General features: G+C 42.5%; 1 protein-coding gene across 1 annotated transcript in view; it reads right to left on the bottom strand.

The window, feature by feature from the left end:
* Positions 1 to 3118: 3118 nt before the first annotated feature.
* Positions 3119 to 26415, bottom strand: part of LOC124711888 — a 121997-nt gene continuing 98700 nt past the window's right edge. Inside the window, exon 3 of the mRNA XM_047242135.1 lies at positions 3119 to 3653. Within this exon, the coding sequence (XP_047098091.1) occupies positions 3195 to 3653 (459 nt within the window). The 3' untranslated portion in view covers positions 3119 to 3194. The remainder of the gene's footprint in view (positions 3654 to 26415) is intronic.

Raw genomic sequence — 26415 nt, 5'->3', positions numbered from 1 at the left:
CTGCTGTATGGTTGACACGCATCCATGCACCAAAGTCAACTAAAAATTTATGTATAAGGACGTCAAAGTCCAAGTTTTCATTTTTCTCGTACAGATGACTTGGACAAAATGTTTAATGTACAGGAGACTTTAGCTAGTATGCAGATTCTTAATAAAACATCGTTACAGCTGGCGTGATGTCTGTATGTTGGACCCTGTCGACTGTTGAGGCAGCAGTTCGAAGAACTGTGCTCTCAGTACATATTGTCACAGAAATACTGGTGCCATGTGTCGATAAGACTCAGGTAGGTTCCTATGACTCGGTTACAGCCAGTACCTCAGGTGCAGGCTGACGCTCATCATGGAGACTGGACACATCATGCGGCGCGCATGCAACAACTTTACCACCTGTTTTCGCAAAATCTGCCAAGTCGTTATTAAATTATACGTACACTGTAATGTCAAAGTAACTTACGTTATATGGGCCAAACACGGAGGCGGCGATGGGGCCAGAGTATACAAGGTACACAGCCTAGAATAAAGGGTGTAATATGTCTAGGGAAGCTGTCGACGGTTTTGCAAGCAGAAGTATCCCCGCAGGTCGCGCGTGGAGGAGAATTTGCTTAGACGCTACCAAGATTATAGCCTCTACATTTATTCAGACATCCAAGCAGCTCTGAAATCTGTCAGCACCTGCAACGACATCAGAGTTCGTTACACAGTGCAACAAAGCCTTTGAGAGTGCAACAAAGCCTTTGAGAGACTGCGGGAAAGGTGAAAGGATAAACCTGTTAAGTGTCAATGGTCACTCAGGAAGCAGTGACAGTGAACAAGCTGGTAGTCTGGCTGGACAGGCGTGACGTTTTCATTTATTGGACTGGAACCTGTCCTAACCATCACAAAGGCGATAGTTAAATAAAAACGACGAAACTGGATCAGAAGGCAGCATGTAGAATATTCGACTACGATCCATTAACAAAAATATGGCAAGTTAGTGGTGTCAAGCCATGTTTTAAGAGAAGTTCTGTAAACCAGGGTTTGACCAGGAGACAGCCTAAACTCATGGTGAGACTAATGACAGGCCGTGAGAACTTAACACCTACACCTGATTGGTATAGAGAATGAAGCCTCTGGGTGTAGGTGATGAAACCACACTACACCTAACCTTAAAATGCGAGGTGTTGGAAATCAAAAGACATAGACTATTCGGGTCATCAAGTCCTGAAGAAACTGTACCTAATAAATAACTAGTAATGGGATTCTTGCTAGACTCTAAGGGTACTGGTTGGCTCTATTAGAGTCACAGGGAATGAAAATACACAATAAACATTGTTTCGGTGTGGGCAATAGTGGGCTAGGACTACTATTGCTTTTATCTCCCTGTTCAAATCAAATCTTACATCATAACCTATGGTAATACTTGACTGTAGAATAACTCTGCTGTTGATGATCTTTTCACTACAGTGCACAAGCGAATGACGAAACTCGCATAAATGGAATAATAAGAATCACATTAATTTTTATTGCACCATTTTTACGTAAAGAGATTGGCCTATCCTCAGATTAAAATGGGAAGTGAAGTGCTTACAGAAAAATGGCCGGTAGTTTGCTGGTAATAGTGTTAATTAAGAAACCAAACACGAAGGTGGCAATTTTGCCTCACTAGTTATGGTAATATTGGATACCAATTTTTCACAAAAAGTGTTCAATTTATTGGCAGGTGCATCTGTATTTTCTCCTACCCCACTAGTTTGCCAATTTTATGGCCTGCGCTGCCAAGTGGCCCAATCAATTGTAGTCTGGTGGACAAATACTTACTTTCAAATCTGCTTTTTATTCTGGCTGGAGACAGTGGCTGCTTCCTGCGAATAGCATCCTTTAACTATGATGTGCAGACCACAAACGATGAAACTCTCTTAACTGGAATGATAATTAAATTAATTTGTTATTATTAGTACCTGCACCCTGCTCCTCTCACCACAGCGCACAGATCTCGAATGAGCCCTGCTTGCTGAGAGCAGTGGGGTCGCCCCCAGGGCATTGGCTGAGGTCATTGTAACACAATTGGCCCAGAGCAAAGCGGGGGTGAGTGATAAATGGAGGGGAGGGAGGGGAGGAGAGAGGGATGGACAGGGGTGGGGAGGGGGTGACCTTGAATATAAGGAGGACAAATGCATGAGCTGTTTTCTGGCACCAGAAGAAAAGTGCTAAACTCAGAAATTTTCTGTTCAGAGCGTACACTGCCCTCCTGCTCAAACATTATAAATACTTGTATTTTTTTCACTGGTATTACATCTATATTTTTTTTAGAAAATGTTCACTATAAATACGTCAGTTTTAAGCAGAACAGGAACCTCACTTAGTTTCACCACCCTGGACCTCTTCTGGGCTTAGTGCACCACTGTGACCACATAAGCTAAGCTGTAGGTAAATTAAATGCCACAAACACAACTGACTGACCTTTACATGCAGCCTACACACGTTCAGACCAACTTCACTCAGCAACTCCAGTATCATCCTGTTCCTACTTCTGACTGGGAATTGTTCATAGTAGATTCACTAAGGTTAGGTTTGACGAGATGCCACTTGTTAACAAGCAGAAACAAAAGTCGAGATATGCCTTGGTTGTTTTTGAGATAACATGGCCAAGAAAAGGCGAGAGAAAGCAGTGGGCAAAGAAGTAGTTAATGGAAAGAACGAGATTTACCACGCTCTTTTACCTAAGAAGCCGGGAGCCGATGATTTTCGCAGTTATTTTAGAATGGATGAAACTTGCTTTTCGGAGATAGTGAACATCGTGAAACCATTCTTAACAAAACAGAATTCTAACATGAGGAAGGCTGTGGCTGTAAGCTGTGAATAGAGGTTGTTAGCCACATTACAGTTCCTAGCCACTGGTGGAAGTTACGAGGACCTCAAATCTGGTGCTGTTGTATATCCACAATTATTATCGAAAAACTCCTGAAACCTGCAAAATGATTTATCGTTGCCTGAGGAAATACATCGAGGTAATGCAAAACAAATCAATCAAATAATATTCAGGTATACTTTATTACATATGTAGCCCTAAAATAGGAAAAAAATATATTTATTTTACATGCTGTTTACATAATTTACATTTACATAATGTAATGTTGAAATGAAATGAAACAAAATAAAACAAACGAAACTCACATATGGAAAGAAAAAGGTCATCCAGAATACTGTCCCCACCTTCACTCTGTGTTATATGTATTTATGGTGGACGAGAGACAGGGAGATGGTTGTGTGTTAGTGGAAGAGGAGGACAGGATGTGTGAGACTGGGGATGGGGATGGGACTGGGGCAAGGGTTGGGATGTGTGTGACAGAGGGTGTGGATGGAACTGGGACAACTGATGTTTGTATCACTGGAAAAGAATGTGGCTGGGCCGGAAGAATAACAGTGGATTGTGTGGACAGGAGGCCTAACTTGCCAAAACAAATAACTTCAGATATAAGTTTCTGAGCTATTGCCTGTTGTTGAGGCTGCAACTCCCTTAGCTGCTCAGTATATGCTATGGCTAGTCCGTCCCACTGGTCAGGTTTTGACGTAATTAACTTTTTTGTCAAAGTAATTAATTCCTCTCTGTTTTTCTGTTCCTCTCTCTTCCTCTTACTTATATGTCTCATTTCTTGCGATTCCATAAAAGAGTCCTGAAAATAATGAAAATGAACGTAAAGAAATACGTTTTATACACAATATTTTCATGTAAATAAACTTTTTTTCCGACGCCATAGTCAGCAGCTGATCGGGAAGTTATTACAGCAAGTTCTGAAGAGAAATGGAATTTTAGTTACTGTGTGGGTGCCATGGACAGATGGCACGTGGCTGTAACAAAACTACCTGGGAGTGGAGCTCCCTATTATAAACTAAACTCTGTCGGAACAGGCCTCTGAAGGCCCAACAGTACTGAGCGACCTCCTCAGCCTATAGGCATCACGGGATGCGGATATGGAGTTGCAGGTGGTCAGCACACCTCTCTCCCAACCGTTGTCAGTTTACGAGACCGAAGTCGCTACTTCTCAGTCAAGAAGCTCCTCAATTTGTCGCACAAAGTCTGAGTACACCCCGCTTGTCAGCAGCGCTCAGCAGACTTGATGATCACCCAGCCAGGTGCTAGCCAAGTCCAACTGTGCTTATCTTCGGTGATCCGACGGGAACAGGTTTTAACACTGTGGCACGGCAATTGGCCCTATATTACAATTACAACCAGTTTTTCTATATTATTTGCAGTAGTTAGTGCAGATTGTGAGTTAACGTATGCGGAGTTCGTAAAATATTACTTACAGCTGCGCAGATAGTGGTCTAGGGGCGGCTACAATGGTACTGGTGGTGGCATCCTTGTAGACGAGACGGCGCGGTAGAATAGATGTAGTACAAGTCAAACCTTCACACAAACGCCTATTACGTGGAACTTGTAAGCTACAGATAGCGAGTCTGCAAACGCAGATTATGGCAGTACGACCAATAACTCGACAAGTCAATCGTTTATTATTAAAAACACAATGGGCACAGCGTTACGCTGAAATTGCAGCAGAGGGGGCGATTTATTTCCGCCCGTCCTGTACACTTCTTTTTCTGTCACGTTAAAATTAGCTTCTTTTCCCAAAACACAGCGTAGTTTACACAATTTCACCTCACTAACAAACTAATGCAGCTGCAAATGTGACAGAATCCTGAAATAGCTTATGAAAAGCTCATGTTCAGCATAAAAATGAAAGTATGATTCCTTCACTCCTGTTGTTACAAAACTATTATTTCACCAGTAGCCGATGTCTCTCAATATATTGACATTATTTCACCGAAAAATCCTTAGTCACTCATATGTCGCAGTAGATAAAAAAGGTCTGCCTGTCACGCTCTACTTTGCATGCTATCATTGTAAAAATTTCGTTTCGATGACTCGAACCACTTGCGAGATATAAGCGATGTTACGAATATTTCACTTACACTCTATCGTTTATGCACACGATTGGAAGTGAGTGCACTGCACTGCATACGGTCAATTTTCTCGATATTGGCGATAGATATGGACCTCGTCTCCAGTTTAAAGGGTAATGCAATATGTTAGCTACGTTTCGTACGCAGCATTATGTGGCCTAACATATACCAAACGCAAATTCATAGTAACCTATCTTTCACTGCAAAGTATTCGACTAGCACATTGCTTCATATAGAAATATCACAAGAACTATGACTGTTAACGAAATGGCAGGCAGTTCTTCACGAAGCTAACGATGATACTATAAGATGCGTGAGCATCAAATTTTTTTACTGAATAATTTCTTTAAAATCGTTTGAGAAGGGTTGCAGTCATAGGCGTACCCAGCGAGGGGCAGGGGGGGGGGCAACTGCCCCTCCCCCCCCCCCCCCTTATATGACATTCGCAGTTTTTCACTAGTTTACTGTTTCATTTAATAAGAAATGCTGCATGTTTTCTCGGATTGTACAAGTGCATTTTTGTATTTAAAATGTTTATTAGAAGCAGTTTTTCACTGGTTTACTGTTTTATTTAGTAAGAAGTGCTGTATGTTGTCTCGAGTCCTTGTTTCCTGAGACTAGTATGACCTGCCCCTCCACCTCGCCCTTCCCCCCCCCCCCCCCCCCCTCCAGTTCAGATCCTGGGTACGCCCTTGGTTGCAGTGCAGCAGGCGTGCGCATGTCTCCTTTCCCACAGTGTATATTCCAATCAACGAGTGCTCGAAACACGGGTGTGTAGTGTTGGAATATGCGAGAATTTTTGACTTCAGGACTTTGTTAGGAGGTTATACTGAAGTCCCGTCCCATGGGAGGAAAGCTGAAGGCCGGAGGTGGGAGAAAAGGCCCCATTTTTTGGTTTTTCACTTGTATCTCGGAAACGGTACACGGTAGAAAAAATGTTCCAGATAAAAATGAAAGCTAATTAAATTTCCCATAAAAACTATTTGGATACATATTTGTAGAATTCCGGACGGTTTTCGAGATATATGTTATTGATAATCGTTAATTCGATATAGACTTTTTTCCACTTTATCGTTGATCAGTCAAAATTTGTAGTATTTCTAAGATGTGCACTTAATTTCGATGTTCCATTAGAAATGAGTATATTGAGAGCCTGTTGTGTTTTGACTGCTGTAACTTGCTGTAATTATAAAAAACAATGCTTTTGCAATGGAAAAAAGTAACTGTAATTTAAGCACAATACATTTTTATAATTATAGCTATTATTAAATTATTACGAATCATCTAATTAAAGTGCTTACCTGGACTGATAATAATTCAAAAATGAAGAAATGTGCATTCAAAGCAATAAATTTAAACTTCTTGTTCGCAGCTATTTTAACAGTCAGTCAACAGCTTATTATGGGAGAGTATTGTGATTATGCAATGTAAGTGCGGTCTTCGTCAATTCATCGCATAAAAGGAAGCGTCAGTGCTGAAATACAGTACAATATCGAAACAACAAACTTTATTTGCTTTCTTTTCTAATGAAAGGCAACTTATAACAGAAGATGAGAATGAGTGCGAGTCTACTGAAAGAAATGCTAGTGAATGCGATGGTGAATTGCTTTCTGAATCTTCAGTTATTCTTCCACAGTCTTCGAACGGAAAATGTGCTATTTCAGACCCATCCGTATGTCGCCACCGTAAAAAAAGTTTTGATCGTCTTATTACCTACCATAAAAAATTGTAGTGTAGGTACAATTGTTTGTACTTTGCACAACGATTGGGGTGGGCCGATCTGCAAAATGCGTGAAATGCATTTTAAAAATGTTATCAAAGCTCTAAAAAAATAAAAAATAAAAAAAAGATACAGGAGGAGTGTTCATTTCTGTACCTTTCACTAAATTTAGAAAAGTTGCTGGAAGCACAGGAGAACTAGGAAAGCACGACAAGTTAGAAAACCATGTAAAAGCTGTTGCACTTGAAAATTGTAAATTATGAGGATTAAATGCCAGTTTACAACAAAACGAAATTGAAAAAGTCCTAAATCACCAAACAGTGTTTCCTTTAATTCCTTAGTAAGGAAGAAGAGTTTATTTCCTTAGTAAGGAAGAAATCTCCCCCCCCCCCCCCCCACACACACACACACAAAATGTGAACTTCTAATTTGTAAGAAAGTACTATTATAAAGCGACATTAATCTTGAAAGGTGGTGAAATTTCATAGTCAAAGATCCACATATGTTGCCAAATGTACTGCTTCAGAATTATTAAACTGCATTGGTGAAGTTTTAGACAATCAAGATGAAACAGTTCTCCATGATAAATGCCGTTCCTTAATGGCAGACTAATCTGCAAGTGTTACTAGCCAAAGTGAATTGTCTTTGCTAGTTCGCTATGTGGCGCCGTCTCCATCTTTTAAAGTGAAGGAAAGGTTTTAATCTGTCGTTGAACTGAAAAGTACGACGGGTGAATCTAAATCTACAGCAACTGATAGTGAACTAAAGGGACAATAACTTTCTTATAGCAAATTAGTAACATGCTCTTTCGATGGTGCTGCTAATTTTTATGGTTTTCTCACTGGGTTCCACGCTCAGTTACCAGACATAACGGCACACGAGCTGCCATGATCCACTGCAGTGCACATTTTTTACAAATTGCTGCCCAAACTGTAGGAATAAACATCTTATAATAAAACACATTTATAAGGATATTTATAAACTTTTTAGTGCTTTTCCTAAACTGGAAAATGTATTGCATGAAATTCAGTGTGTTTTAGAACAACTTAAGGAAATTTGTTTAAAGCATAATTAATGCAACTGAGCAACGGTTCAAAGGCAAGGCTGCGAAAGTGCATACTTCGAAATTTTTAAAACATTTCAAGAATTCAGTGGTAATGATTGTACAGAACTATGCATGATGTTAGGAGTTAAAAATGTTGACGCTGTTATTGCAGACCTGCGTTCTTTTAAATATGCTGCTCGTAATAAATCACAAGATTCGTCTTCTGCTGTTGCTTCTTAAGAGACAACATCGGCTATGAAGCACTAAGGACACTCGCTGTATGTGTGCTGTGCATTGCCGTTTCCACTTCTAGGTAGAAAAGCCAAATAAATGGGGTGACAACAAAATTAAGAAATAGGATGGACCAAGGTACGCTTCAAGCCTGTGTGGAAGTGTCAACAGAAGGGGACGAGGAACTCAAAAACTTTCGATATGATGTCATCAACAAATATGCTGTAAAAAAGGTCTGACGCGTAAGTGTTTGTTATAACTGTAGTTGTTCCTCGCAATAACATTACTATATTGACTTTCATAAATTTATTGTTAATGGTAGTTAATTAACATAGCCTATGCTTAATTAGCACTTACAAATAATTTAATTAAATATCAGAGGTGAAATGAAATATTTAAATATTAATACTGTTGCCATTTTTTTGGTGTGATATTACTAAAATCTGAAGCCTATAACATGCCCCCCCCCCCACGGATCAAGCTTAACATTCTTCCCCCCCCCCCCCCCCCCCCGGCTTTATTCACCACTGCTGGATGTCCTTTTCACTTACACTGAATGTCTAAAAAATTACACCAGACCACAATCCATCAAGGCTTATTTAAAGAGTATCTTCAACGTCCTCTGAACCACCTGAGTCCGCTTCTTCGAGATCCAAATGATTCAAATTCGGTTTTAAAACAGTTTCTTTTGTTCCGAAAGTGTTGAGGGTGAGCGGATGAAGCCCAAGAAGGGACATAGGAAGATATTTTTAATTGCTAAAATCCCAAAAGCACGCGACAAAACTGGCATAGAAGTAACGAGTATGAATGCTGCTCGGGTTTGAGAAAAACAATGTGGAGATTAAAAAATGGGTCGTCTTTCGTCCTTAAGTGATTTAGTTGCGAAGGAGGCTGTGAATCGCGATGAACGTCGGTTGGACTTGATGAGGTCGCTATGATGGAAACCCTCAACATCCACCTATGAAGATTATGTATCATACGCATTGGGACAGGTTAGTGACTTACTGGAGGGGAGTAATGTTTGTCAGTTAACTGTAAATAAATTATGGGCGCTATTACTGGGAAAAAACCTAAGTGGAGGACTATCAAAACCAAAACTGCTGAAGAAGTCTGAGAATTGCATTATCATGATCGCAGGATCCAACAGAGTCAAGGTACTAATAATTTTTTTAGACATACCAAAGTACAAATGGTAAACCAACACTTGCTATAATAACAAGAAAAATAAAAGAAGGGCCACTCAGAGTCGACTGAAACGCTGCTCAGATAATAAGGCTTGATATTTTGAGTGAAGTGTACAATTACAACACTTACCTGCCAAAATATAACTTCTTTAAAAGATGCAGATTGTCTATGCCAACCCCTCCAAACCTCTCTTGAGGAGGTCGTGTTGGGAAAAAGAAGAAAATTGAGGATCTTCTTATCACCATTACTAAAAGGCATTTCCTTTCTGCTCCACAGGAAATACGCCTAGAATAATTTGACTGATCCTCTAGCAAGTCTGGCTTTCAGCTCATTAAGCTGTAAAGCACGAAACTTGGAGTTATCTGTGACTGCCCACGCTTAGCTAACCTTTAAACCACCTTCACTGAATCAGCTTGTTTTTGATAACGTCGATTTCAAAGTTTGCGCCATAGACAGGCTTAATAAAAATGGCTCTGAGCACTATGGGACTTAACATCTGAGGTCATCAGTCCCCTAGAACTTAGAACTACTTAAACCTAACTTACCTAAGGACATCGCACACATTCATGCCCGAGGCAGGATTCTAACCTGCGACCGTAGCGGTCGCGCGGCTCCAGACTGAAACGCCTAGAACCGCTCGGCCACAACGGCCGGCCAGGCTTAATACCTTTCACGCCATGAGTGGACTCAAATGTGTCACTCCATCCAAACATGCTGGTAGAGGTTCAGAAATACCAAGACTGAACACGATGCCTATGCCCGTTGAAACTTAAAAGCTCGAAACAATTCTGCTAGAAACGTACACCACGATGAAGGTGGTCTACAAAATGTGACTGTGGCACCAACTGATATACCAGAAGAGCCACCACATCCTGCACCACATGGCATCCTGTGGTTTGTTGCCAAAAACAAGGTACTGCAATGCCAGAATGGAAGGGGTACACGCATCGTATAACAAGTGGAAAACCAAGTGAGAAGACTCGAGTGATTACCCTTCCTTTTATAAACGCCCTCCATCAGAATATTAACCAGTTTATACAGTGCTACACTATACATGTAAGTTATGTAACGAAATAGATCAAAAACGTGTATTCGTAATGTTCGGTCAACATCTGTATTGGAAAGTCAGGATACTGTTGCAGATGCCGCGAACATATCACAAGCTCTCGAGATGTGTTGCGGATTTATCTGCTATTGTCATTTTTTGGAGTGTGTAGGGTATCTCATGAGGGCAGCTGGTTTGAAAGTCTTTTTATCCACTATACAGGGTGTTACAAAAATATCCGGCCAAACTTTCAGGAAACGTTCCTCACATACAAATAAAGAAAAGATGTTATGTGGACATGTGTCCGGAAACGCTTAATTTCCATGTTAGAGCTCATTTTAGTTTCGTCAGTATGTACCTCGATTCACCGCCAGTTGGCCCAATTGAAGGAAGGTAATGTTGACTTCGATGCTTGTGTTGACATGCGACTCATTGCTCTACAGTACTAGCATCAAGCACATCAGTACGTAGCATCAACAGGTTAGAGTTCATCACGAACGTGGTTTTGCAGTCAGTGCAATGTTTACAAATGCAGAGTTGGCAGATGCCCATTTGATGTATGGATTAGCACGGGGCAATAGCCGTGGCGCGGTACGTTTGTATCGAGACAGATTTCCAGAACGAAGGTGTCCCGACAGGAAGACGTTCGAAGCAATTGATCGGCGTCTTAGGGAGCACGGAACATTCCAACCTATGACTCACGACTGGGGAAGACCTAGAACGACGACGAGGACACCTGCAATGGACGAGGCAATTCTTCGTGCAGTTGACGATAACCCTAATGTCAGCGTCAGAGAAGTTGCTGTTGTACAAGGTAACGTTGACCACGTCACTGTATGGAGAGTGCTACGGGAGAACCAGTTGTTTCCGTACCATGTACAGCGTGTGCAGGCACTGTCAGCAGCTGATTGGCCTCCACGGGTACACTTCTGCGAATGGTTCATCCAACAATGTGTCAAACCTCATTTCAGTGCCAATGTTCTCTTTACGTATAAGGCTTCATTCCAAAGTGATCAAATTGTAAATTTTCACAGTCAACATGTATGGGCTGACGAGAATCCGCACGCAATTGTGCAATAACGTCATCAACACAGATTTTCTGTGAACGTTTGGGCAGGCATTGTTGGTGCTGTCTTGATTGGGCCCCATGTTCTTCCACTTACGCTCAATGGAGCACGTTATGATTTCATACGGGATACTCTACCTGTGCTGCAAGAACATGTGCCTTTACAAGTACGACACAACATGTGGTTCATGCACGATGGAGCTCCTGCACATTTCAGTCGAAGTGTTCGTACGCTTCTCAACAACAGATTCGGTGACCGATGGATTGGTAGAGGCGGACCAATTCCATGGCCTCCACGCTCTCCTGACCTCAACCCTCTTGACTTTCATTTATGGGGGCATTTGAAAGCTCTTGTCTATGCAACCCCGGTACCATATGTAGAGACTCTTCGTGCTCGTATTGTGGACGGCTGTGATACAATACGCCATTCTCCAGGGGTGCATCAGCGCATCAGGGATTCCACGCGACGGAGGGTGGATGCATGTATCCTCGCTAACGGAGGACATTTTGAACATTTCCTGTAACAAAGTGTTTGAAGTCACTCTGGTACGTTCTGTTGCTGTGTGTTTCCATTCCATGATTAATGTGATTTGAAGAGAAGTAACATGGAGCTCTAACATGGAAAGTAAGCGTTTCCAGACACATGTCCACATAACATATTTCCTTTCTTTGTGTGTGAGGAATGTTTCCTGAAAGTCTGGCCGTACCTTTTTGTAACACCCTGTATATGCTCCATTATCAGTGGACAAAATGCTGAATGGGTACGTCTTTGTCAGGACAGTGCGGAGTCATTTTCTTGTTGAAAATACCTTGTCAAACATGCTATTAGACGAAATAGAACTCTCGGAAAAAGAGCAGACATGCATCAGCACCCTTATGTCAGATTTCCTCGCGAATCTCCCTCAATTAATTCGTTGAACTGAAACAAATTACTCGAATTAGGGGCTATCGAAGTTGGATAAGTGATGGACATGGTCAGCAACAATGGAACCACTGCAATACTATGGATCCACTAGCTCAAAGTAGCGAATTTGATAAAGGAGTACATCCATGCAGAGAGGTCTGGCGATTTCCTTGCCCATCTGAACTGCTGTAAGCGAGTGATACCCAATTTTCACGTTGCTGGACACTTTTCATACGCCAAGTCTTGCCACTTATATGCACAGGGTATGGAAAGCCTCTCTATTCTATTGACAGCATAGGAACACGAGAAGTTCACTATGAGAAGGAATGACCGGTCCTGGTCCGACATATGGTCTGACATGACCACTGAGACAGCCCTGACTCCGTCATTCTCAAGCCAGCGTGTCATGGCACTTGGTAGAGAAATGACAGATAGTGCTCTCAGTAAATGCGTAGAAAAATATGATTTCAACTCAAGACATATGCGCTTTACTCGAAGAATATTGTGGTGTTTCGTTTTCATCAAGTGTGAGCCCAAGGATTTTTGAGAAGATTTCCAAAGTCAAGACGCAACTGATACTGGCAAGCTTACAAAATGGTTTGATACCTACTTCCTTTTCTGAGGACCGAGAAGATCATGATAGTAGCGACATATGATAATGTCTTATGTCATGATGTAGTTACAAATGGCAAGTGAACAATGGCAAAAATAGAACCCTTGCCATTCACAAATATTAAACTGTCACAGAAGGATCGCACGCTTACCCTTCTCTCCATGAATTCGACAGTCAAGACTGACAGAGAAAAATCTGTCGTGCATTCACTCTTGCTACTTCCGCGCATCTCCATTACCAAGTAATCAGAAGAGAATTTTAATAATTATATGCAATATGAACTGTCTTTCTACCCCACGGCATTCTTCGACGAAAGTGGAACGAGGACGTACAGGAAGTCAGCACTGTGCACATTGTTTAAGCAAATTGATGAGCACTTTGATTTAACTACCTTTTAATTTGTTGTTGACGGGGTTTCGAAGTCCACAAAGTTGTTCGGCAAAAGAAACAACTGCGTCAACCATTTGTGATGGTTACGTTTGATTTCTGAAGATTTATTATCATGGGAGAAGTTGTACAGTGGTTTTCGATGGGTACATGACACATCAGAGACACAAAAGAAGCTGAACAGAGTCAACGACATCGACTTGGGAGGTGTATGGACATCAATGTAGTTTGGAAAGTGAAATTAAAGTCAAACAAGAGCATTTCCTTTCCGATTTTCATAATAAGAGTCAACTGCTAAATCTGTCATGATGCAACTGCAGAAAAATGTGATAAATACGCTCCAAACTCAAGGCGATGATAATGTTGATATTCTGAAGACAGCTATCAACAAATCGCAAAATTTCTTGTTACTGGAGAGGATGTCGATTTGACTATTATCTTGGTAGCCAAAATCCCAACTGATCGCGACATTCTATTGGTAAAACCTGGAAGAGGTAAGCTCAAGACGAGTGTACATTCCTCACAACAACTGTAGTAGGAGCTGAAAATGAAGAACAATGCCCATTTGCTAATTTTCCATGCAGTAACAGGCTGTGGCATAACATATACACTGATCACAAGAGTAAAGTTGGTTTTGTCAAAATGTACCAGAAGTCTAAAATCATACAACATACATCTGAGCTGACAGTGTTTTTTTTTCCCCTGACTCCGTTCAAACAACTGGAATATTTTGTAATCTCTCATGGTATGGCGCTGCAGCCACAGAAAAATCCCTCAACGAGTTCCGCTACGAATAATTTATTAAAGCAGCTGGAAAGCTGAAGCCGGATATCTCAGCTCTTCCTCCAACTGAAGGAGCTGTTAAGCTGCATGCATTCCAGATGTACCATCAAGTACACCTTTGGGTAAGGGAGGAACATAATGGTGGGACGCTCAATTGGTGGGTGTGTGTGTGTGTGTGTGTGTGTGTGTGTGTGTGTGTGTGTATTTGGAGCTTACGGGCTTTCAACGACGAGGTTATCAGCGCCCTTGTACATATTAAAAGAAATGAATGTGTATAAAATGACTAAAATTGTCGTCTCACAGTGAGTGTGAAACCTATAACATGACAATCATTCACTCCCTCCCACCTCACTCACATTGACCCACACAATTACCCTATCTCCCTCACACTGAGCGAAGTGGTGCAGTCGTTAGCACACTGGTCCTGCATTTTGGAGGACAACGGTCCAAAACTGCGTCCAGCCCTCCAGATTTAGGTCTTCCGTGATTTCCTTAAATCACTCCAGGCAAATGTCGGGATGGTTCATTTGAAAGGGAATGTGTGATTTCATTCCCCCAACGTTGACACAATCCCAGCTTATGCTCTATCTCTAATGACCCCAGAGCCAACGGGACATTAAACTCCATCTATTTTCCTTCCATCTCACACGCCTTAACACAATGGAAAGAGGGTTAAAGGTGCTATACCTGAGATTAAAACATAAGTAAAGCGACAGAGGGGCTAGAAGGTAGTCACAGGGAAATATGATTAGCTGACCACTTACAAAAAACATGGGTGAGCCAGACACCTTGTTAACACGTTAAGAACTTCTCCCTAACATTGTAGGAAATGTTGGACAAATCACAAAACCTTAAAACACTCACCACATTTGTTCGACATTTACTTAAGAGGGTAGATGCGTCAGCACATCTGCCACTGCCTGCTGGCCTGAAAATACAACACAGTCCCATACCCATAAAATGGAGAGCACAGTGACATGTACGCCGGAAGCACCACGCACTAGAGGGTCCTCTCACCAGAGCAAGACGCCGTGTGTCGTAGGGCTGTGGCCTATGCAAAGATGCATAAAGAGAACCTCGTCCTGTCTGCGTGGCTAAGACGAGGTACACCACGGGTGCGTTGTGGGCTTTACTAGATGGAGCTTTTGTCTGTCACTTCCAGCCACTCATCTTCCCCTAGACAAATGACTCTGTACCTCAACAGCGAGGTGATAGCATGCAGGAGGATGGCACACTGAACAAGCTGAGGATCACGACACACATCCTTGGTTGCTAGGTCTGACCTTTCATTCCCCACAATACCCATGTGTCCTGGCACCCAGCAGGGTGTTCTGGATATCCTGGACTACTTTATCGGCAGGATAACAAGCATTGCAGACTGAAGGGCACTCAGGGAGCCGGAACGGACGAGGAATTTAGCAGGCATGTCACAACACATCTGCTGCAGCGCCTTCAAAATTGCGTGCAATTTTGCATTAAATACAGTGAACTCGGGAGGCAACCCAATCTTGAGGGCATTAGCCAGGAAAACAACAGAGCAACCAACGGATTCCCCCTGTTTACACCAATCTGTGAATACACTTACACAGTTGTGGTGCTCATTTCAAATTTCAGGAAATGAAGTATGCCCCCTCCTCATCCAGGAACTGTCACAGGAAACTGCTATACCCCTGATATTAGCTGCTTCACAGTTTTCTTGAATTGCCCCCTGGACTGCCACTTTCATGCTCTCTTCACTTACTTCTCCGGCAGCGTTGAGGAGAGTAGTGTTCATTGCAGAAAATTTTAGTAGAGGACCAGGCATGTTCACAATACCACATAAAAGGTTTCCATCATCTCTTCCAATCCCTATACATTTTAGTCCATAAGCAAATCTCATATTGGCTTCATATACTGTTAATGGCCTTCGAGTCTTGAATGATGTGTCAGCATCACAGTTTTGCAATAAAATGTGCAATGTGCAAACCAAATCTTCTCTCTTTCCATCATTCACCAAATTCACATTTCCTCCACAAAAAGAGCACTTGCAGTCTTTCCAAAGTGCCTCTGCCACTAATTCCAGATCCACAATTCTGAAACCTATATTTCTGTCATGATTTGTTTCTTCTGACACAATACCTTTCCCGAGTTTTAGTTTATATGCACTTGGAGACAAACTAATGTTTGCATTTTCAGGCCCAATCCTAATCTCAAAATAAGTTTATCGCTATTTACTGGAAATATGGGACTTACTACATCTTTTAAATACCTTACCAGCCCTAGGCATTGTAAAAAACGATCAGTGTATTCAACCTTGCACAAAAAGTTACACAGTAAATCCAACTTCAATCAAATTCCACTAAACAGGACAAAATTTGTTTACATAGCTCCACAGCCTTCTATACCACACTGTTTGGACCACAAAATGGCTGCACAGCCTTTTATACAACACTGTTATATTTTCCAGGTTCACAGGCAAAATTAAGCAAGAACATTTTTCCTCCACTAGGTACCTTGAAAAGTGGGCAGGGCGCATTATACTGCTTATGGTTTCGTTTGTTTAATATACCATTTGTAGTTCAAATTTCAAAGAAAAAATTTGGGGTAATAATCTCAATTATATTTACTTTCAAATAAGCAAATTAAAATTGTGTTTTTTTTCATAATTTCTGTCACCATATCTACTTAAAAACGTAATCAGGAGTCCAGTCCTCCTGTACTGCACTAAATCTAAAATTACTCTGGACCTTTGCAGTAACGAGGTTAGCAGTCGGTTAAAACCCTGGATTTGAGCGTTTCCTGCACCACACAAAGGGTTTCCAACACATATTGCATGGATCCCAAACGTCCTTATTGCCCATGGTTGCCCATGGGCAATAAGGACGTTTGGGATCCTTGCAATATGTGTTGCCCATGGGCAATTGGTAAAGAGGCATCCCACAGACGGGCGAGCAGTGGTGTGGTATGCTCGTGAACTGTGAATAGCGAGGAATGCACAAGCCTGATGCACCATAAGAAGCTGCTCCTGGATAGCAAGTGGTCGTTCACCAGCCTCAGCACAAAGACTAGGTATGGGATTGCTCCTGTAAGCGCCCATGGCCAGCCTGACACTCTCATGGTGTATACCGTCATTATCTGCAGGTAATAAGGCCTCACTGACCCATGCACAATGCACCCATAGTGTTGCCGTGATTGCACGAAGGCCTTATAAAACTGGAGCAGACGAACCCTGTCTTCTCCCAAGGACCAGTGAAGACACTTCAATATGTTGTGCCTTCTGGGCCCTTGCCTTCAGGCCCTTGAAATGTGGTAACCACGACAGTTCTGGGTCAAAAATAGGGCCCAAAAGCCTTACAGAGTCTTTAGAAATGAGAATGGTGTCCCACATATGCAAGTCAAGGGAATTAAAAGTCCAACGAGAAATGTAAGGTCAGTATTTGCAACCCACTCCTATAAACTTTTCACTGTAAGTTGCAGCTGAAAACTTACTGTTGAAATTCATAATATTGGAGGAAAAGCAGAAGACCGCAAAATTGTCCACAAATAAGGAGTATTGAACAGGTCTCAGTACTGTGGACGTGATCTTGTTAATGGCTAGCCAAAGTCAGTAACACTTAAAATACTGCCCCGAGGTACATAATTTTCCTGCACAAAACTAACTATCTGACAGCATATCTCTGACTCTGTACCTAAAAATGCGTCCTGAGAGGAAGAGCAGAAGGGACATGTCTATGAAAACACCACTGGTGTAGCTGACTGAGACTACTGTTCCTCCAAGTAGTATCATCTGCCTTACTGGTGTCAAAAAAATACCCCTAGACAACGTGTAATGGAAGGAGACCTGCTGGATTTCCGCCTCTAGCAGGGCCAGGTTGTCGACAATTGATAGTCATCTCATGAATCACACTGAGGGCTGCTCAGGAGATACCTCGTCTCTAATATCCAGACCAGATGATGGTTGACCATGCACTCCAGGGACTTTCCCCCACAGATTGTTAAGCTGATGCCGATAACTACTTAAACACTTTTGGTCCTTTCTTGGTTTGAGAAGGGGGATCAAAATTGCCTCCCGCCATGAGTTGGGAAATTGGTCTGTCAACCATATCGAACTGAACATCATAAGAGGATTTCCTTGGACACCAATTGCAAGTGCTGCAGCATGCTATACCGGATTTGGTCGTAACCTTGCGCTGTGTCACAAGCGTCAGATAGCGCCTAGTCCAGTCCTCACATGGATAAAGGGCAGTTGCAAGAATCATAATTGTTGGAACTGAAGTCCAACTTGCCCCTCTCTACAGTCATATGGTGGTGGTGGAACGCTGGATCCTGGCTGGCATTGGCAGTAGTCGTTGCAAAATGCTCTGACATCGTCTGAGCAATGTCTCCATGCACTGTTTCGAGAAAACTCTGTTTCAACAACGCTGCAATAGGTAACTGACTACTTTTAGCGTAAATCCTCCTGATGGCTTCCCATATTGTTGTAGAACAAGGGGAATGGTTGATGAAATTCAGAAACGCTTGCCATGCCCTTTTCTTGCTGTCCATGATGATGCATTGAGCCTTGGCCCTTACTATTTGAAAGGCTGCGAGACTTTCCGCCGTTGGGCGGCACTTAAACCGTAGCATGCCTAACCCAGATTACTGAGAGGCACTTACACAGTCCACTAAGGGACAGGCTGTCCTCTACGACAGGATGGAGGCATCATGATGGATGGAGAGTCAGTGGTATGATGGTTTACTTGTGCCATGTGATCCACCCACTTCTGGATGCTGTAGCAGCATTCAAGCATAGCCTTCTGGCTGAACAGTGTCCAGTCAGCTCTGCTGATCATTCATCTTGACTTCATCCTTTCGGCGAGAGCTCCATCCAGTAGAGGAATGAGGGCTAGGAAGTGGTCACTGGAATGAATGTCATCAAACTTCAACTGCAACTGCTTTTAAGTCAGGAAGCAAGGAGAGAATAGAGGAGTGGCGTGTGCTGTTGACAAACACAGCAACCCCTCCCCTGGTCCTTTTCCCAGTCAGGTCATCCATGGAATATTGGGTATAGCTCCATAGTACAGTCCGCAAGCCCTGGAGAGCACAAAGAGAGCTCAGTGGCTGAAAACGACCCAGTAACAAAACGGAAATGAGTGGGAATGCTTGTGTTGAGGATGCACAGCTCATGAGACATCATGAGGCTTTCCAAAATCTGACCCTGCGGGCAAGTAGAGGTCGAGCCCCATAATACATGATTGTCATTGAAGTCTGCCAATAGGAAAAATGGTCAAGGGAGTTGTTCTATAAGATCTGCGAGAGCCTCAGAGTCAATCGCATCTTGCAAACGTAAATACTGTGAGCAAACAATGATCCTCTGGCAGACATGAACTTCAACTGCAACTGCTTGTAGGTCAGGAACCAAGGAGAGAATAGAGGAGTTGTATGTGCTGTTGACAGAAACAGCAACACCTCCCCTGGTCCTTTTCCCAGTCAGGTCATCCATGGAATGATGGGTATAGCTCCATAGTACAGTCCGCGAGCCCTGGAGAGCAGAAAGAGAGCTCAGTGGCTGAAAACGACCCAGTAACAGAACGGAAATGAGTGGGAATGCTTATGTTGAGGATGCACAGCTCATGAGACATCACGAGGCTCTCCAAAATCTGACCCTGCGGGCAAGTAGAGGTCGAGCCCCATAATACATGATTGTCATTGAAGTCTGCCAATAGGAAAAATGGTCAAGGGAGTTGTTCTATGAGATCTGCGATAGCCTCAGAGTCAATCGCATCTTGCAGACGTAAATACTGTGAGCAAACAATGATCCTCTGACAGACATGAACTTCAACTGCAACTGCTTGTAGGTCAGGAACCAAGGAGAGAATAGAGGAGTTGTGTGTGCTGTTGACAGAAACAGCAACACCTCCCCTGGTTCTTTTCCCAGTCAGTTCATCCATGCAATGATGGGTATAGCTCCATAGTACAGGGGTATGAGACGATTTAAAATAGATTTCCTGCAAACACAAGCACAGGGGGTGTGCCTGTGCAATGAGTTTCAGTTCCTCCACATGTATCCTGAATGCATTAATGTTCCACCGTAGTATGCGAGTCATTTATCAAGGGGGTTGTGCTTTAATCCTGGTTCCGCTGGGGAGGGGAACCCATTGTGGGTGGAAGCCCGGTCTTGGGGCAAGATCAGTGCCCTAGGCCGACATCAAGGTCCATCAGCTCCGAAGATGAATCGTGAGAGATGTCAGAGGGGGCAACATTGACATCATCAGACTGCTTACTTCCTTTCTCTGTCAGTGGCTGATTCTTTGCCTTCAATTATGACTTTTTTTGCCTAAAGAGGCTTTGGAGTCAGTGCTGGACGATGGACCAGACTGAATCTTTGGAGGAGCAGGGAGCTCTGCAATGTCAGCTGACTTTCTAGAAGCAGATATGGGCTTCAAAGTAACTGCAGCAGCACAAGCACATTGACAAACTCGGGTACTAATGCTGACACTAGCAACCTCTGTTTATGTGTCAGCATTGGTTTATGGAACTGGCTGATTACAACGTGAGCAAAGGAGCTGGAGAACATGGGGGAGAGGGAGAGGGAGGGATGCTGCGTGGCCTTATGGATTTTTTTGGCCTCACCATACAGGTTATGTTCGTTGTTTTGATCTTCTGTATCTACCTTTCTTTAGCAAAGACATTGCAGTCCCTACTACAGACAGTGTGATTCCCAGAGCAATTGCCGCACTTTGGAGGTGAACGTCTGACTCCTTTGCAGGCAGACTTATCAAATTTACTATAAATTACTCCTGTATTACATCCTGGAGTGGTGTGCCCAAAGCGCTCGCATTCAAAACAGCCCATTGGATTGGAGACATAGGGCCACATGTTTAAGTGAAGAAAACCTACCTTGATATGCTCTGGGAGTTTCGTGCTATTAAAAATGTGGATGAATAAGTCGGATTTGATCACATCACCTTCCACCCTTTCCATGGTACTCTGCATGTCTACAATGCCTTCTGCAGACCATATAACTTTCAGGTCTTCTTTGGGGATGTCTACAAGTTTCCTGCACATCACAAACTCCTTTTCTGTAGTTCAACGTGATGTGGAGCTCAGTTTCAGTGGCATATTCCCAAGATTTTTGGCTTTCTGCAGAATTGTCGCTTTTGGGAACTTGAGGTTTCGACCAGCAGTGCCCATTTCGGAACCGCTTGATATATCTTAATGTACTTCAGTCCCTTCCAAACCCTTTTGAATGTAAAAAGGCGAGACTTTTTCAAAATTTCCGTCTCGTTTTAACTAATAAAAACAAATTCTGACTAGCAGTATGGCTTCTGTTCCTGTAGGTGCTAGGACTATGAAACATTCCCCAGTCTGGAGGATTGATTTCTTGTTGATACCCACTAGCAGCCCACCCGTTCTGCTGGGAGGAGAAAGAGAGAATTTTGAAGGTTCCATCTCAACCCCACAAGCAGCTAGGGAAATAAAAGTCCACCTAGACAGAGCCCAACATATCTAGGTAAACCTTATACAACTGAGGTGCTGCAGAGGTTGCCCACTAACCACTGTCCAGTGTCAACAGCTATGCATTTCATCGGTGCACAACACACCATGAGATTGATGGCTTTTTTTATAGATGTTTTCACCATCCTCACGATCCAGGTGGTCAAGCCAAGATCCCCATTCTCTGTGACACACTACGTTACACCGTCGCGCTGTACTGTGGTAACTGAACCATGCCCAGAATTACAGTGACAGAGGACTGCTGTCGCTTACTGGTCCCCAGCTGAGGAACCCCAGGGTCGCCAGGCCCATACCCAGCAACTGAATGATGATCCCCTGAGGGGAACTGGAGTTAGTAGAAGAGGAATGACGTATTTGCATCCTTACACTGACGAAATCTTGAATACGATTTTTTGCCTATGCTCAAATGGATGCAATAGTGGCAAGTATGATTGTCGAAAAGCATCGTTGAATTGCTCTGTCACATGCTCGTATTGCAAGTGAAATTTAAACAATAGAGTCACGACATTAATTGAGGAATAATGTGACTACGATAAAGACATCGATACTGTACCGGTCTCTTTGGATGATGTCTCCACTGTTAACGAAGATAAATGAGCGTTGACCAAATCATCTCAAAAAATAAATCAAGATGTTGCCTTGAACGCACATGTTTTTCATTTCTGAATGACTATCAGTCCATGTTAACACTTTCGTTATTTGATACGTAACAATATAATAATAGCTATAATTATAAAGAAGTGTTGTACTTCAATTGTAGTTACTTCATTTCCATTGTTCAAGTGTTGTTATCCATCGTAACAGCATGTTACAGCATTTAAAACGCAACGGGCCGGCCGCGGTGGTCTAGCGGTTCAGGCGCTCAGTCCGGAACCGCGCGACTGCTACGGTCGCAGGTTCGAATCCTGCCTCGGGCATGGATGTGTGTGACGTCCTTAGGTTAGTTAGGTTTAAGTAGTTCTAAGTTCTAGGGGACTGATGACCACAGATGTTAAGTCCCATAGTGCTCAGAGCCAAAACGCAACGGGCTCTCAAAATACTGATTTCTACAGAAATGTCAAAACTGAGCAGACATGTCTCAGGAATTCTACAACTTTTGATTGGTTGAAGATAAAGTGTATCAAACTGAAGGAAATTTAATGCTCTACAACTTCGTTTCGAACAACTACTCCGAGAAACGATTGTGGGAGGCAGCAGAAGCAAAAATTTGACAAAAACAATGAGGTAAAAATGATTTTTTTGAAAATATGTGATTTTCAATAACGTGAATCTCGACAACCGTAGGGAATTCAACAAATATGTATCGAGATAATTTTAAGGAGGAAATTCAATTAGTTTTCGTTTTTATTTGCAACATTTTTCTATAGTGCACCATTTCTGAGATATAAGCGAAAAACCAAAAAATGGGACCCTTTCACCCCCTCCCGCCTTTAGCTCACCTTCCAGAATCGGGAACTTATTATGTTTACCTCCTAACTATTCCTAGCAAAGTCAAAGTCAAAAATTCTCACATATCCCATGCTCTCCACAGTGCGTTCATTGACTGGACTATGTAGCCGAGGCGGAAGACAGCGAATCTACATAGCGGACGAAGCACACGACTCGGCTGCAGTCACAGTGGTACTGTGGTGGCATCGACAACGGTTGTCAGACGTCGTCGCCAGAGGTCACCCAATAACATCGGCCGACTCCTTGGTCACATTGCATCCAATGTCCTCCATCAATTTTTGGGGGGATCAAGGACGTTCGGTTAGGTAAGATCAAGTTAGAACGTATTTTATGTATCTAGTACGTTGATTTAAAGGGTGGAATGGATACCACGACGCCACTGTGCTTGGAGACGAGTGCTGCAATGCGACATTTGTTATTAAAAAGATGCCAAATGCATGAAATGAGCCATATCTGTCTCGAAATGCACATGGCGAGTACTTATACTCTGCCCTCAGTTATTTGAATTACCAGACAAGTTTTACTAATGTATGAGATAAAGGGGAAATCGCCATGCCACAAAAGTTAGAAACGTTTTAACTTTGTGACGCGCCGATTTCCCTCTTTCCACCACACATTAGCATCAGAATGGGCCACCACCTTTGAAACTAGCATGCCGCAACTAATGATTTTTATATACGGTATTTCACACGCGTGCATTACGAGAATATGTAGTTTCAGTGATGCCCCATATTAAGGTTCCCTCCAAACCACGTTGTTGCGACTACGGTTTATTATGCTGTGCAACTTCAGTGCACAAAGGTGTTGCCAATAAGGTTATGAGCATATAAAGATTACATTGAGCAGATGTTTCTACTACAAAATGCATGGATAAAATTTGTGAGTGAGTACGCAAATAATATTTAATTAATGACAGGTAGATTTATGGTTTCACAGCAGCTCACATTATTCTAAAAATTAATGCAACACGGAAAATCAGATTCTTGCATTGGAAACTTCAATGCTCTTTAAACACTGGCCCATAGGATGAGAGAATCGAAGTAACAATGTTTCACATGTAGTAGTATTTGGGGTGCAAGACTGAAAATATTAGCTTTTAAACTAGTCTTTAGGGTATCGTAAATAGCATCCAACACATAACATAGAAACTCTGAATCTGTGTTTTTCAGAAGGTGGTACTGGCTTAAACATTGGAAAGATGTAATCGCCAAATGTGTAATACTAGGTGCCTCTTCTAGATTTATTTTACCAGAGGTCAAATCACATGTCTACAAATACTAGAAATGAGCTTTTGTAACACACAAGTGTTTCATGTAGGGGTCTTCAGCTTCAATCAAATGAAACTATATGGTTCCAGAGATCTTTTCAAGTACCAAACATCTATGATGTATATATGCAGACTCAAGTGACAAATGAAAATTTGTACTGAGGCTGGACTTCGAACCCAGGTCCCCTGCTCACTCTATAGATGTGCTGACCACTAAGCCACCTTGGGACAGTGGCTTTGCACAACTGCACAGATTACCCCAGCATGTCTCCCTCCTCAACCCAAATTCCTGTTCACCCATTTGGTATTTCCTCTAAAATCGAACAGCACTGCAGACACTCTCCAACTGTTTTGGGATAGCACCTCAGCATTGAACTGAAAGGGGGATCTTGCCTGAAACCCAAGTATATGTGCTTTAATCGGATAAAACTGTATGGTTACAGAGACCTTTCCAAGTCTCGAACATCTATGATGTATACTGTATATAAAGACTGAAGCGACGAATGAAAATTTGTACCACAGCCAGGATTCGAACCTGAGTCTGCTTTTCAGTAGGCAGAAGCGCTAATCACCCAGGCACAGTGGCTTTGCACAAAGCCACCATGCCAGGGTGGTGCAGTGGATAGGGCATCTTCCTACTGAACAGGAAACCCTGGTTCAAATCCCAGCCATGGTACAAACTTTCATTCGTCATTTCGGTTTCCATATATAAATCTTCAACTTTACATAAGTACTCGAGAGTATTTGTATTGACCTTGAAAAGCAAGAGTACAAACACTCTATTTTGCTGAATTTATTTAAAGTTGTGCAGACATACGTCAGTTAACTTTCAATGATCGTCGCTCAGGAAATGTAAGAAAGACAAATGTAAAGTTTAGAATAACACCTAAAGTACTGAAAGTGGAAAAACATACACGATATATGCAAACCACTTAATGTAACAGACAGAATCACCTCTCTACTGGCAAAAAAACGCGAGTAAGAAATAATAATGATATGTAGACAGCTCATGTCCACCTACCACAACCAAAGAAACTTTTAGTATAGGATATGCCATCCTTCTCAACTGAACAAATTATTTTTTAAATAATTTTTTTCAAATTTCCGCCGTCCGGTGTGGCCGTGCGGTTCTAGGCGCTTCAGTCTGGACCGCTACGGTCGTAGGTTCGAATCTTGCCTCGGGCATGGATGTGTGTGACGTCCTTAGGTTAGTTAGGTTTAAGTAGTTCTAAGTTCTAGGGGACTGATGACCATAGATGTTAAGTCCCATAGTGCTCAGAGCCATTTTTTAAATTTCCAATAGAGATTTTGCCTACTTGTGGTTTCCAAAAAATCTGCGATTTTAGTCCGTAATTTCCTAACTATATGCCGATTATGGTATTTTTATCCTCAAGATGCCACGAACTCCTCGTTTGAGTAAACTTGTCAGTTTCTCACACTCCATGTTTCGTGTCGTGTCTGTCGATATGGACTAAGAAAACAAACTGATTTGAATTTCACCCATTTCCGTCCGAAATCTGTAAGTTCGGGCGGTAAGATTAGCTACATTGTGACCGCGCACGTTGTAACATGCGTATGACGTGAAAAATCCGGCCAGCGTCGGTCGTCGGCGGAATACCATCGATATCGATGCCATTGTGACCTCGCCTCAGTAGGTGACAAGCACCTGAAGCAGCTGTCCATTCGGATAAGAGGGGTGACTTGGGCAGCACTGAGGACGAGAATGCGTTTCCGCGCATGGGTCAAATTATCTTGAGCTAGCTCTACATGGTGGGGCACATGGTTATGCTTCCGATGATTCCGTACTTCACAAGACTAATTTCTATAGTAAACTGGGAACTGGAGTACCGTATTGAAAAACTTAATCTCCGCTGCCAAACAGTAAAAAGTTCTTCATACTTGTGGGGGACACTACATTTGTGTTAAACAGACTTAACCATGACAATTTCCTCTGAAACATATTGTGATGGATAAATGAATTTTTAATTACGGGCTCTCTCGAGCAAGGAGAGTTGTGGAAAATGCTGGATATACCAATAGCATAGGAACCTGACACAAACGCCGTGAACAGTGTGGCGACTATAACGTGATGTTATTGGCGATTTTTCGATCTGGCTAAGGTACAGATCAGTCTGTCACCACAACCAGTCTTTTTTTTACGTTACATTCGTTGGCTTCGTAAACCCAAAACCTCAATGTTACCCTCCAACCTAACCTAAACCTCGGGCTAAGCTACAGATCCGAGTGTCATCACAACCAGTTTCATTATTTTTTTCCCTTTCAAATTCGTTGGCTTCGCCATC

This window comes from Schistocerca piceifrons, chromosome 1 (genome assembly GCF_021461385.2).
Source record: "Schistocerca piceifrons isolate TAMUIC-IGC-003096 chromosome 1, iqSchPice1.1, whole genome shotgun sequence".
Lineage (NCBI taxonomy): Eukaryota > Metazoa > Arthropoda > Insecta > Orthoptera > Acrididae > Schistocerca > Schistocerca piceifrons.
This window is presented reverse-complemented; position numbering and strand designations above follow the sequence as displayed.